The sequence below is a fragment of the Filicampus tigris genome, chromosome 4 (genome assembly GCF_054856515.1).
Source record: "Filicampus tigris isolate MCC_2025a chromosome 4, RoL_Ftig_1.0, whole genome shotgun sequence".
In the NCBI taxonomy this organism is placed as follows: Eukaryota; Metazoa; Chordata; class Actinopteri; order Syngnathiformes; family Syngnathidae; genus Filicampus; species Filicampus tigris.
In genome coordinates, this window is record NC_141220.1 from 23,474,693 (window position 1) to 23,488,931 (window position 14,239).

The 14,239-nt window shown below is 43.6% G+C and overlaps 2 protein-coding genes across 3 annotated transcripts in view; one reads left to right on the forward strand and one right to left on the reverse strand.

The window, feature by feature from the left end:
* Positions 1 to 24: 24 nt before the first annotated feature.
* On the reverse strand, positions 25 to 3,638 carry LOC147149003 (F-box/LRR-repeat protein 14-like). The gene has a single exon (XM_086028078.1). The coding sequence runs from the start codon at positions 3,035 to 3,037 to the stop codon at positions 1,826 to 1,828; it is 1,212 nt and encodes a 403-aa protein (XP_085884204.1). The 5' UTR covers positions 3,038 to 3,638; the 3' UTR covers positions 25 to 1,825.
* Positions 2,707 to 14,239, forward strand: part of LOC147149004 (genetic suppressor element 1-like) — a 63,052-nt gene continuing 51,519 nt past the window's right edge. For both annotated transcript variants that reach the window (XM_086028073.1, XM_086028075.1), the window contains exons 1-3: positions 2,707 to 3,834; positions 6,943 to 7,009; positions 8,238 to 8,369. The gene's annotated coding sequence lies outside the window, so the exon portion shown is untranslated. The remainder of the gene's footprint in view (positions 3,835 to 6,942; positions 7,010 to 8,237; positions 8,370 to 14,239) is intronic.

Here is a 14,239-nt window from a genome sequence, read left to right on the forward strand (position 1 = left end):
AAAAACTGCACATGCGAGAGCAAGTAAAACATATTTGCCATCTTTATTCATAAATATCACTACAGTATGAATATAAAACATCTTAAATTACTGTTTTATTTAAACAAATACTCAAGACTATCATTGGAAGCTCCTCATGAGAAAAAATCACTTTTTTAAAATTTTTTTTTTTTTTTGCTCCTTTATTGCATAAGGTCTTTACAGCCGTCAGTCACAAGGCCGTAGTACTGTGGCACAGTGAATTTTCTTTTCATGTGGCGTCCTATCGGGACACCGTCGCCGCATTTTACACAATGTGTTAACAACTTCAATTTGAAGTACAAAATTATTCCATACAAAAAATATTGCTTGTTAAAAAATTACATCAGCCAAAAAAGGGAGTAAAAATTCCAGTAGCTATGCCAGCCTTAAGAATGAAAATGCCTACCTATTATTATTACCATGATTTTGCTTTGAGTTTGTATAAAAAGCAATATTTGTGCTGGAGTCGCAAAAATATGCAATGTCATCATCTAGCACTGAGCTGTAGGCACTGCTGTGTGTGTGGCAGAGGTAGCTAAACAACTGTACACACGATTAAGTCGCTCCGGCCTATCCCAGCTGACTTTGGGCGAGAGGCGGGGCACGCCCCGGACTGGTCGCCAGCCAATCACAGGGCACATACACTGTAGACAAACAACCTGACATCCACACCTTTGGACAACGCAGAATTTTCAATTCACTTGACGTGCATGTTTTTGAAATGTAGGAAGAAGAAAACCCATGCAAGCATGGAGAGAATATCAACTCCACATAGGAAGGCTGGAGTTGAGATTTGAACCCTGAACATTTGATTGTGAGGCAGACATGCCAACCGCATAGTCCACCGTGCTGCTGCTGCTGCTGCAAAAAAAAAAAAAAAATCCATCTTCTATAGCGCTTCTAGTCATTGGTTTCACAGGTAGGAATGGGCCGATCACCGGTTTGACGGCTTGCCGTGGTTTTCAAAAGTTAAGGTTTCAATAACCGGCTGTCACCGGCAATGACATCATCTTTTTCGGGAGGGGATGTCTAAGCAGGGTACAATATGATTGGCTGCTTGCAGAGTTGACTAGAGGCAAACATTGCCTCCAATAAATTTCTTTCTCTCCTTCTCGGCGCGTAACGTAGCTAGTTAGGCCCAAGGACAACATGAGTAGGACACGGGTCTGTTCTAAAAATAGCTCACGGGCAAAAGGACATTTGAAACTGAAGAATGCTAACAATTACTTATTTAAACTTAACCTGATCCATTTCTTCTGCACTAAATGTTCTATTTTTTTTTGTTTAAAAATAACATAGTATGTGTTCACCGGGGAAAAAAATGCTGTTTTTAGGTACTTCAATATTTTTTTTATGTCATTTTAAGAGCTGTAATTTGAATACGGTCATACCATGAGATTTTTGCTCACGGTTATCATACCGTCACAATCTAATTTCGGCCCATGCCTTGCCGCAGGTGAGACGGGGCCCACCCCGGACTGGTGGCCAGCCAATCGCAGGGCACATACACCGTTGACAAACAATCACTCACACGTACGGACAATTCAGAGCAGGGGTGCCCAAGTTCGGTCCTCGAGAACCCCAATCCGGCCTGTTTTCGACGTCTCCCTCCCCCGAACTTGGGCACCCCTGATTTTGCGTCTTCGATGAAGCAACTGTTTTGGAATGTGTGCGGGAGCTGGAGCGCCCGGGGAAAGCAAATGAAAATATGAAGGGCGGGGGTTGGAGCGAGATTGGAACCCGGAACCGCCAAACGTCTGGCCGCTCTCTCGCTCGATAGTTCGGTATCCGCCGAAGGTGGTTTTCACCTGACGCGCTCGCTGTCCGTCATTTGCCACAAGCCCAGGTTGAGCACCTTCAGGCAGGGCAGCTGTGTGATTCTCTCCAGGCCCCGCTTGGTGATCTTGGTGCACCCGTACAGGTCGATGCCCGTCAGCTGCGTCAGGTGGTCGGCGATGAGCTCCAGGCCCTTGTCGGTTATGCGCACGCACTGCCCGATGTTGAGCGTCTTGAGCTCGTGCATCTGCCTCACCATGCGGTTGATGCCGTCGTCGCTCACGTGGCATGAGCACAGCGACAGCGACTTGAGCCGGTAAAGGCCCTGCGCCATGTACGCCAGGCTCTGGTCGCCGACCTTGTCGCAGAAGGACACGTCCAAGCCCGATAGGCGCAGTGAGCCCATGGCCAGGTGCATGATGCCCGTGTCGCTGATGTTGTCGCACGAGCGCAGGTTGAGGCTGCCCAACCGGCTCATGCTCGACACGTGGATCATGCCCGCGTCCGAGATCCCGCCGCAGAAGCTCAGGTTGAGCACCTTGAGCCCGCCCAGGCCCTTGGCCACGTGCTTGAGCGACAGGTCGGTGAGCTTCTGGCAGTCCTGCAGGGTGAGCTTCTCCAGCGCCAGGCAGCCCTCGGCCGCCCTGCGAGTCATGCCCGACAGGTGCCCGATGCCCACGTCCGACACGTGGCGGCAGCTGCGCAGGTTGAGGCTCTTCAGCCGGTGCAGCCCCCAGGCCACCAGGAGGAGGCCCGTGTTGGTGATGTTGCTGCAGCCGCCCAGCTCCAGCACCTCCAGGTTCTTCAGGTACTTGGCGATGCGGCCCAGGCTGGCATCGCTGATCTGCTTGCACAGGCTGAGGTTGAGAACCCGCAGCGACGGGATGTCCTGCACGAAGGCGTGGCCCAGCCCGTTGTCCGACAGGTTGAAGCAGCCGCACAGGTTCAGGCTCTCGATGTGGGGCATGCCCTGGATCACGTAGCTCAGGCTGCGTCTTAAACTGAGGATCTGGACCTTTTTGATGCCCCTGGTCTGCAGGCTGGGGAAGAGGGAAGGGTTGGCCCGGCGTAGATGCAGCTTGGCTTCCACCCTGCGCCACACTGACTTGTGGTAGGACGCGTCCCTCCACGCCGAGCACACTTGGGCTACCCGGCCTTTGTCTTTCACGTCCAGGTAGCTGAAGATGATGGCCAGAATCTCAGGGAAAAGGCACGAAACGTTTGTCTCCATTTCAAACATGAGGAAAGGGAGGAGGAGGAGGAGGAGGGGGAAACAATGCGGCCCTTGTTAGCGAGCCCACGAAAAACTTTAGCGTCAGAGCGTGGAAACCAATTTAAAGCAGTCCATCTCACACTCCTCTTGTTGCCGTTCGAATGAAAAAAGGCAGAAAATTTATCCTGAAGCGGTGGGTAATATTTACCGAGCCGGACAGCGAGGCTAATGCCACGAGCTAAGTTAGCATAAGGCGTCTAAGCGTTGTGCCGCCAGCCTTCCCTGAACAACGCGTCCTTTAGTCCAGCTCATCGCACCCGGCCAAAAACAAACTTTTCGGCTAGTGGGAATTCAAAACATGTCCATTTTCTCGCGAGCCAGGCTGCTGTAGCTGTGGGACCTCTGGAGGCATTTCTAATAGCCGGCCCGCAGCTCTATTGACTAAAGTCGATTAGCTTCGAGCCCGGCTAGCCTCTAACTCAGCGACACCGAGCGGAGGAAAGTGAAGCTACACTCTCTCAGTTGAGGAGTTGTCACAAGTGAGGATAGTGGACACGTATGGCAACTTTCTTTAACACGTTGACCGATTTTTATAAGGGGGAAATCGGCAGGTTTCCCTGGGTTAGGGTTAGGGTATATGTTGTTGTTGTACAGTACAACAACAGAATACAGTATATAACGATATGTGTCGTAGTACAAAGACTGGCATATGAAAGGCAGTACAAAACCACAGGGCCCTCCGGACTGCCGGGAAACAGAAAAGAAGAAGAAAGCAGCGGAAGAAAAAAAAAGGGAACACGCAAAGCTAACTGTTAGCTTATCCGGTAACTATGTTGCGATACGCTTTTCCTTTTGTCATTTATTGTTGCAATGAATGGCTTGTGAAAGACGTTACGTGATCAAATATACACCATAATTATTATAATGTAAATAACCTGCAAACTTTTAGTAAAATAAATTAGTTTACATATACGTTTATTTTTAATGTGTTTTATTCAATAAATGGTTTGATATTTATAGTTAAAATGGGCATAAATGATAACATTGCAAACGAGAATGAATGACTCTTGTGCAAACATTTTTCATAAAAATTTGAACTTAAAACATTGTTGACCTCATCTTGGAGAGAAATAACCAATCTATGCGTTACATTTTTTTAAAGTTTTATTCTGTTTTATTTATATACGAATAATGTTTTCTCGCACTGTGTAGCTCATTTTATTTGATTTAATTTTATTGTTTGTTATAAAAAAGTGATAATCATAATGTATTATAATTGGAAATTAGTTTAATAATATATTACTGAGGAGATTAAACAACACACAATAAGAGTATGATTACTGATAATAATATATTTGACTAATATATAATTCACTATTTTTAAAAAGCTACTCCCCAAAAATGAATTCATATATTGAATGAATGAATTCAATTTTATTTTTTTTAAATCTTTTGTAATTGGCTGTCTCTAGAATTCTGTTTTGGTAAGATTTTAAATTGACTGTGTTTCATTATGTTTGTTTCTTTTATTTCACCACCCCAAAGGGTGTTCAGTGTTTTTTTTTTATTTTTCGTAACAACAATATACAGGCTTTTTTTGGCTTCTGTTTGCAGTCGTTAAATTTGTCCAACAGGGGGCAGCAGAAATCAGTCAAACCTATGACAACTTTCTCAACACTGTTGGAAGAAGTAGAACTAGAAACACCCTGTCCTGTCCTGTCCTCATGCAACAAAAGCGCAGTATTTAATTAAATATAAGTAGTGTTATTATTATTGTAGACAACAATGAAAATATATATAAAGAGACGAGGAGGAGAAGGGAAAAATGTGGAAAATGAGTGACGGTGTTTCCCCCGTGGCTGGACTACTTGTGTCTGTTAATGACCCTGTTTGCTACCGAGCTCAGACAGATGGCCAATTAACTCCAATTAGCCCACTCTCTGCATATCTTCGTTAACAGCTCACCACACACACACACACACACACACAAGAACTCATTTGTAACCCTTTGGCCATTTAGCTTGACTGCACTAACATCATAGGTGGCCTAAACACATTAAGAAGCACTGACCTACATTTACAACATCAATTTTAATATTTGTTCAATGAAATTTGGCAAATTTATTTGCTACAGTCTATTCTCTTTATTTGGTAACATTCATCTTACGTATGAGTATGTTAAGACTTTTTTTTTGTCCAGTCAGATTTCAGCCTCAATTGTGTTGCCATGCCACTCTAATCCTGCCAGGATCTTTACAATTAGTAGTGCTGGCCCATGTAATGAAAATTAAATTAGTATTGGCATTGTTTCCTTTAAGTGGAAGTCAACGCAAACATATTTATTTCAAGAATATGTTCCCAGCAGGCCCACTAGTTGAAACACGGCATTCTGATTAATTTTGCGTTTGTGGAATATAAATTAAGCAGCAAAATGCACTTGATTTTTTAACGGCTGACCTGTTTTCTGAATCTGATCCATGATTGGTCATTGTGAGCAGGTGTGATGTCATTTTCAGTCGACAGAAGACAAAATGGCGGCCCCCGGAGATGGCTAAAAATGCGTGGATTAACACTTATTCTACGAACGCATAAAAATTTATCAGAATGCCGTGTTTAGACTAGTGGGGGTGCATATTGTAAAGAACATTTTTTGACTTGACTTCCAAGAAGCCTAAGCTTATGCCTATTGCAAAGCACAACAGGCTCAAGTTACACCGCTGCACATCTACGGTGAAGTAAACATTGTTAGCTAATGTAGTCCAGCACTACTACTTAGAACAAACTGCATTCCCTCCACAAGTGATTAAAGTTAGACACAGCCGTTGCCTGCCGTTTGCCACAACTGCCGTTGAGTCACTCAACACAGAATGGCTCACGTTTAGACTCTTAACAGCCAGCCAACTATACACTCTCATTCGCAGTCAGTCACAGATAATAGTATACGGCTGTAGGGCATGAGGATGCTGACCCCAAGTGGACAAAAATAAGAACTGCACTTGCATATTGTATTGGTATTATGCATAAACCTTTATAAAACTGTATGATACAGGGTAAATGTATGTATGTAGTAAAAACTTCACAGATTTTGTCTATGGCAGGGGTGGTCTGGAACGTATCCAAAGCAGGACACAAGGGATGACTGTATTGTGTGTACAGTACCTCTCAATCAACACCGCTGGAATAATCTCTTCCAATCGCTTTATCCGCTATAGGGTACAATGGAGCTCACATGACTGACCTGGGGTCAGGGCTGAGAGCGTGTCACACAATGTTAACTTAAGCCAGCATCTCCGTGCGTGCTTGCGTGTGTACGTGTTGTGATGCCGGGACACTGAGGTGAAAACACAAGTTGACACCGACTCACAAAAGAGTGGAGCAAGTGCGAGTGATGGGTGAAAAGGGGGTTGACGTTTGAATGCGTGTTTGTGTAAGTGTGCGTGTTCTGTGTGATGCTGTGACACTGAGGTGAAAACACAAGTTGACACCGACTCGCAAGAGAGAGTGGAGCAAGTGCGAGTGATGAGTAAAAAGTGGGGTGAGATTTGTGCGTGTATGTGCGTGCGTGTTTGTGTGTGTGTGAAAGATGATGGAGTCAAAGATGACACAACTCGGATATTTTAGAACAGACTCTGAGTGCTTTTTAACTGTAGAAGCATACAAAATAATTATGACTAAGCAGCTCACCAGACAGCCCGTACACAAACAACCATTCATTTCCCTTTTTTTCCCCCAAGGGTAATGCCGCAAAATGAGCGATGAGCAACACGTCCTCCAGTTTTAACAACCTCGTGGTGACTGTTGTCACTAATTTGCGTTTTGAGACAATGAGTCATTTTTGGCTTCATTCTGACTGCCTTAGATGAACTTTTAACTGATGTTGGGAATCATTCACTATACTCGCTAACTCACCACTTTGCCATTTTTTTTCACAGAACCTTTTGCTTTGGGCACGGACAGAAGACGAAGGAAGGATGAGCTCACAGAACAGTTCTTCAAAAAGTACATTTGAGATGTTTAATGCCGCTCCCGCTTGAAGTTTACTGTCAACTAAACAAACTAAACTAAACAAACTAAACATAAAAAAGGAGAATCCCACGTTGTGTATTTAAAATAACCAAACAACGTTGCCCTAAGAATGCCCATGCTAGCTTAATGCTAATGCGAGCACATAATGGTAAATGTCATAAAATGGCTCATGAAAACAGCGCTGGTATTGCTATTGTTATGAACATTTAAACAACTTACATTTGAACACAAGAAGAAGCCAACTTTGCCTAAAATACAGCTCATCTTAATACTAACAAACAACGCAAAATGCCATAGACGGGCTTAAAAGTAGTATCTACGGTATGTGGCGGCTTTATAATGGTTGAAGCAACATATGCGTGAACATAAATGGTGCATCAACACATGTAATAGTGACAAACATACTCTTTATCCTCTGCGAAAAACAACTAAAAACAATCAGCTTTCTGTCTTTCTTACTGTACTAGTAGTTAGAATAGTCTTGAGACTGTTTTGTGTATTATACTGGCCTTATGTGACCAAGTCACACACACCAGAAGGTGCAACAATGGCTTAATTATGATGCATAAATGGCTTGATTCTTTTCCATTTCAGTTTGAAAAGTACAAGATTTTAAAGTGATTTTCTTCATTAAAATAGACTTTCAAGTTGTTTTTGTTGGATTTTTTGGGGGGAAGACTAGAACATTCAGATTAATATTATGTTCGTGGAATATGAGTTAAGCAGTAAAATCTAGCCATCCCAGGGAGCGGCCATTTTGTCTCTTCTGTAGACTGAAAATGACATCACAGTGGCTCAGGGCTCAGATAACGACCAATCATGGCTCAGCTTCAGAAAACAGGTGAGCTTTGATTGATTGTTACCTGATCCCTGAGCAACTGTGATGTCATTTTCAGTCAACAAAAGTGACAAAATGGCTGCCCCCAGCGATGGCTAAAAACGGGTGGACACTTATTCCACAAACGTAATATTTATCAGAATGTTTCAACCAGTGGGCCTGCATAGAACATATTCCTGAGAAAAAAAAATCGCTTTGCCTTATTCAAGTAACATATAAGGCTTTGTTTACCGTAAGAATGACTGAACTATTGCCACCCCAGAAGTATGTGTGACGTCATGGTGAAAAGGTGGTCTAATGTTGTTGTTTTATTCTGCAAAATCCCCCACCTTCCCCCTCCTCATCCTTCTCACTCCTATCCAGAGTCCCGCCGGAGCTGCTGTGATTTAAGGCGAGACGGAGGACTGGTTGCCCGGCTGTCTGCCTTGCCGACGCGTGCTGTGACTCACTGTACAGGCAGATGAGAAAAAGAGAGAGGGATAGAGAGAGACGGAGGTGGGGTGAAGTAGTGCAATATGAAGATTCCCAGCTTGGGCTCATAAACATAAAAGCATGTTATAATGTAATGAAATGCAGTCATAGGCGCTCTCTGCTGGCCTAAACACAAATCAGAAGCCCTACATTTACAATCTAAATGATATTTATTCCATGAAATTGCATTACTTTGTTCCTGATAGTCTATTCTCTTCATTTTGTTACATTTGTCTGTTACTTTTCTTTGTCCAATCAGATTTTAGCCTCTTTTTGTTGCCATGTCAATCTCATCTTCCAGGACCTTCAGAATCAGCAGGTGTAACTCAAACTACAAAAATTAGCAATGGGACTCAATGGGATTCAATATTTTGTATGTTTTGGCCATGCTACATAACCATTATGTACTGATCCGGATGACGTGCAGTATGTGGAAATGTTGCATGCTGGTATAATGCATTTTTGCATACTATTGATGGTTTTTATAACCACGACATGATAGCGACGATATTAAAATGTGGACGAAGTCCCGACTGAAGGGCCGCCACATTTGTTTTGTTCCCTGTGAAAAATCCCTTCTTCCTCTTCCCTCCCACTTTCCCCCTCAGCCACCCTCCTCACGTTTTCTCCATCTGTACTTTATGTAGATGTCAATAATTCAACACGAGATCAGCGGGAAGCGCACGCTTAACAACAGGTTACAATCCGGGCTGTAAAAGGCATAAAATCTGCATTTGTGAATAAAAGATGACTGCGAGGCGTTCAAAGCGGCCGGGAGCTGTCAAGGCTGCCATTTGTTTTGTGACAGTATCGCAGCAAAAAGTGACACTTCAAACGCGGGCCTTTGTCTTTATCTTGGCAGGTTTTCAATCTTTGCTCTATTTCGGCGTGCTCGTGCTCAATACGGCGGGGCGTCATTTGCTACCCGTTGTTTTGTAGATGCTCTTTTATCTGGCGGAGGGCCTTTTGTTGTCTTGTCCAACTTCTTCTTTTTAAAATACGTACTTTTTTTTTTTTTTAAACACAGTTGTCACATGTGAAACACAAGGTCAAAGATGACATGCTAACTGCATTCAAAGTGCAAATGTCCTGCGTTGCAAAGGACACTTGAATGCACCGCCACTTGCTGCTCCTTTGGACATCATTCCCATATCGAAAGTCATATGAGCATTTATTTACTTAAAGTCCATGTGTTAGTATGTTGTTTGTACTCACTTGTAGGACAATTCAGGGCACTAGTAGAACAACTAAGGGAAACTGATAGAAGAGTGATTGTGTCTTACAAGTAACATTTATTCCAATACTACCATAGTCCTAATTTTGGCCTATGGGGTGAAGCTCTGCTAGCATGCTAGCTTCCCATATTAAGGTCCATGTGCTAGTATGCTTTGTCTTAATAGTAAGACAATTCAGCACACTAGTCGGATCAGTGTCTTACTCATAACACTTTTCCATTATTGCCTTCCACTACTGTATGTAGGACACGTTTGGCATATTAGTAGGATAACTACATGTCACTAGTGAGGCAAAACTGCACTAGTCTGCACGCTATTGTTGGAGCACTAGATGAGTAGAGTTTTTTTTTAATGTCACTACTGGTCCTAATGTTTTTTCCCCAAAACTACAATTTTTGGGCGACCAGTTTGAAGTTTGACTGTACATAAGTGCTACTGATTCTATAAGCAAAGCACTACATGTCAATTAGTAGAATTTTATAACATTTCTCCAGTGGCACTGGTAGTCAGGAAAAAAAAGTTACTTGTAAGACATAGTCATTTTTCTATTGCCCTGAATTGTTTTACTAGTGGACAAAGAAGAGTACATAGACCTTAAGTTGGATATCAAGAATATTACAGTCCTCCTACATCTTTCCTTCTACCTCTTCTCCTTCAACCCCCCCCCCTCTGCAATCCTCCCTCCTACTTCCATCCATCCCTTCAGCTCCTCGCCTACTACTTCCTTCCATCCCCTTTCTTCCCCCCTCTTCCCCTCTTCTCCATCCTTCCTTCGTCTTCTGTCCCTGCCCAACCAGCTCCCCCCTTTCTTTACTCTTTCCCCTCCCCCTTTTTTATGCCACAGGCCTGCAGATCCTTCCTTTGTTCCTGACATCTGTTTTGCTGGGTGATTAATTGAGATGAGCATGTGGGGTGAAGGCCTGTATGGGGTGGAAGCAGGTAGGGGATGGGGGAAGGACTATCTCAGACCCCTCCAGGTAATGCGTGTGTGTGTGTGTGTGTGTGTGTGTGTGGGGGTGTGTGTGTGTGTGTGTGTGTGTGTAAGCGTGTGATGATCAAGAGTATGGAAATGATGGAAAAAGATGTTAGTATAGTTTTTTTTCTTTAAAAATAAATGTTTTTGCAATTTCCATCAGCTAGATTCCTCACAGTTGAATCATGTGACAAATATATACACTTTGGCACCCGCGGATTCGCATATCACCGGTAAAAGAACCCCCAAAAAAATCAATATTTTACAAATACTTTTTTTCACTTTTTCCGGGATTTTTGTCGCCCATTTTCACCCAGTCTTTGTGGAAGAAATATAGTGAATGTTTATGTGACTGTGTAAAGTGAACCCCCATGAATGCGATCAAATGGATGGATGTTCCATTGTGTCTTTCACACTCGTGTATTCATCTAATTCCCTGCATTCATTCATCTATCCCATTATCCATCCACCGTCCATCCATCCATAGTCTTTAAATCCATCCGCATCTCTAAATCCATCCATCCATCATTTCTAAATATAGCTGCAGCTCTAGATCATCCATCCATCCGTCAATCCATCATTTCTAAATATAGCTGCAGCTCTAGATCATCCATCCATCCATCAATCCATCATCTCTAAATATATCTGCAGCTCTAAATCCATCCATCATCCATCCATCATCTCTAAATTTGCCGCAGCTCTAAATCCATCCATCCATCATCTCTAAATCTATCCGCAGCTCTAAATCCATCCATCCATCCATCATTTCTAAATATAGCTGCAACTCTAGATCATCCATCCATCCATCAATCCATCATTTCTAAATATAGCTGCAGCTCTAGATCATCCCTCCATCCATCAATCCATCATCTCTAAATCTATCTGCAGCTCTAAATCCATCCATCCACCATCTCTAAATCTAGTCGCAGCTCTAAATCCATCCATCCATCTCCGTATCCCTTTATCCATTTGTCCATGCATCCACCCACCCGTCTAAATCTTTAAAAAGAACAAGAGAAGCGAGCTGCAAGTTACATCTGCCTCCACCCAATGTTCATGTTGGAAAGGGAGCAGGAAAATGTGCAGTATGTAATCCCAGCGCTAATCTCCAATGTCAATAATATGTTACCAACACATCCACATACAATACCACTAGCCAGTTTGAGTCAGTGTTTCACTCTTTTTAGTGCGTCCAGCCTTCCTTTGAACACGTGCACACACGAGCAACAATAAGTCAACGAACACGGCCATCCAAACCTCAACAAGTATGCACTGTTCCGGCTCTTTTTATTGCTGCCGTGCGACTGCGTTTTTAGACCCGTGCTTTGCCGGCGAGTCCACGCACTCTTGCGTATCCACTTTCACTTTGATTTTTACCTACTTTGTCACCTCCCTTCTTTGCTTTTTTTGCGAACCCATCGGTGTCTAATTAAATGTCTCGCTATGCAGGGGATGGGGAGGATGATGAGAAAGATGGGCGTTCCGCGATAAAGTGTATGCATAATGACCCCTTCTGACAATTATTTTTGATATAATGCACTATCAGTACCCCCCCCCCCCACACCCGCCTGCCCTCCCCAGTCTCCCCCTCCATCTTTTAATCTTCTTTCCTTACTGCGCGCCGCCTCTTTTAATGTCTGCCGTGCTGACATTGGGAATGACAAATATATTTACTAACAGACACACGCCGATGGCACAAAAGTGAGCGGCTAGGTAATGACGCTCGCTCACTCACTCGGCGGGTCAACGGGCTTCGACGAGCGTGTGAGGTAGCAAATACGTAAAGGGGGGGGGGGGGGGGGAGTCGGGGGCTTTGTCTTCATCATTTGGCTGCGTGTGTTTGTCATCTCTCTGTGGTCGCCTGTCAGCAGTTGGCGAGAGACGGAGAGGAAATGGTAGGGAGGGTGGCGGGGAGCGGGGGTGGGACTAGAAATGTTTAAGTGCTGATGGCAGCCCCTGGTTACTGCAGGGACCGGGGTGTCGTCTTTTATTCCGCCACAGCGTGCATCTGACAGGCGAGTGATAGAGAGCCAAGGAAGTGAGGGGGACGGGGGGGAGGGAGGAAAGGAAGGCGGCTTCACTAGTCTGTGACGGCGTCTGTTTTGAAGGCGGGAGAGCAGCTACCCCTTGAAGGGGGGGGAAAAAAAATGATTTAAAGGTTTTATTGACCTCATCATGAGGCTCTTTTCTCCCCCTCCTCTTGCTCGGGATAGATTGACTTGTACGACTCCCTCGGTGGCAGGCCTTCCCTGGTGTTTCCACGGCGATGGGGTCAGGGGTGCTCGCTAGTTATTGGCTGTTGTCTGTAATCATCACACGTCGCGCTCCTCTTGTTCCTCGCTTGACCTTCGCCGCAGCAGAACGCGACCCGCGTGGGTTTGAGGGCCCAGACTGCCTCCAACTGGAGTTCAGGGGGCCTCCAAAAAGTGCAGTGCCGTAGCTGGACATGCTAGTTGAATTTGTTCCGTCACCAGGCTGGCAAATGAAAAAACGCTTATGTCTCAAATCATCTATTCCCATTGAAATGGATGGGAATGACATGAATACGTTCCAGCCTTCCTCTCAATAAACGTGTACTGTTCTTTTAATAAGGTAAGAGTCCATACGGTAATGACGTGATTCAATAGAATTAAAAAACGATTGGATAGTTTTTGTCACACTGCATCAATTGGCCATTGTGCTGCTCTTTCTAGTGTGTCTGGCTCGGCCACCTGGGGGCAGCATAAAACAAGCAGACGGATATGCCGTTCATTGAGATTGTCTTAACTCATCTCTCATCTTATCAGTACGGCACTAATATTTGTCGTTCTACGCAGGGGATAAATTACGAATGTGATTGCTGTTATATTGACTGTCTACTTGCGTTGCTGCACCATTTATGTTCATTCTATTGCATGTAGGATTATAGCACAGCAGCATCGTTGCTATTTACTGTTAACATTAACAACATTAACTGAAAGGCTAAACTTTGTAGTTGTTTTAAATACACAAGGTGAAATTCGCTTTGTTTTATGTTTATTTTGACAGTAATCTCGGAGTGGCAATAAACCGCTCGAAGCCTCATTTGTGACGAGTCGTTCACTCTTTGCCAAAGTTCTACTGATTGTAAATCGAATTGACTCGAGTTCACCACCACCATACAGTGCTCGTATCTCTAGTGTGTGCTTGCGAGTCAAAGCAAACAAACAAAACGGTGGCATGGCAACTTGTGTAGTATCTCAAAAAGCTCCTCAGTCAACTCACTCGTATCTCAAGGCAAACCATTTTCCCAGTTGAACCTTAATTGCGCCATTTTTTTTTTTTTTTTGGCCCACTTCATTCAAGCAGTGATGTATTTGAAGATCGCTTGTCACTCAAATTTTATTTTGCAACACAAAGCAAAGAAAGCTATGGAAACATGTTTTGCTAGCATTTCAAGTGTTTTTTTTTTGTCTTAGTATGAAGACTAAACAGGTTAGTAAAACAGGGAACATATTGTACTCGCGGTAGTTTTTTTCTCTTATCAAAAGTTATCAAAATGGGTATTAAATATAGCTGACTGTTAGAATTAATTTGTACTTTTTTTACTTTCGTATTTCAGTTCATTATTATTTTATTATTATTATTATTATTTTTCTGCCTTTATCATTTTTTTTTTTAGTATACGTCTACTTCAAGTACAGAGTGTGAATACTTCTGCCTCCTGT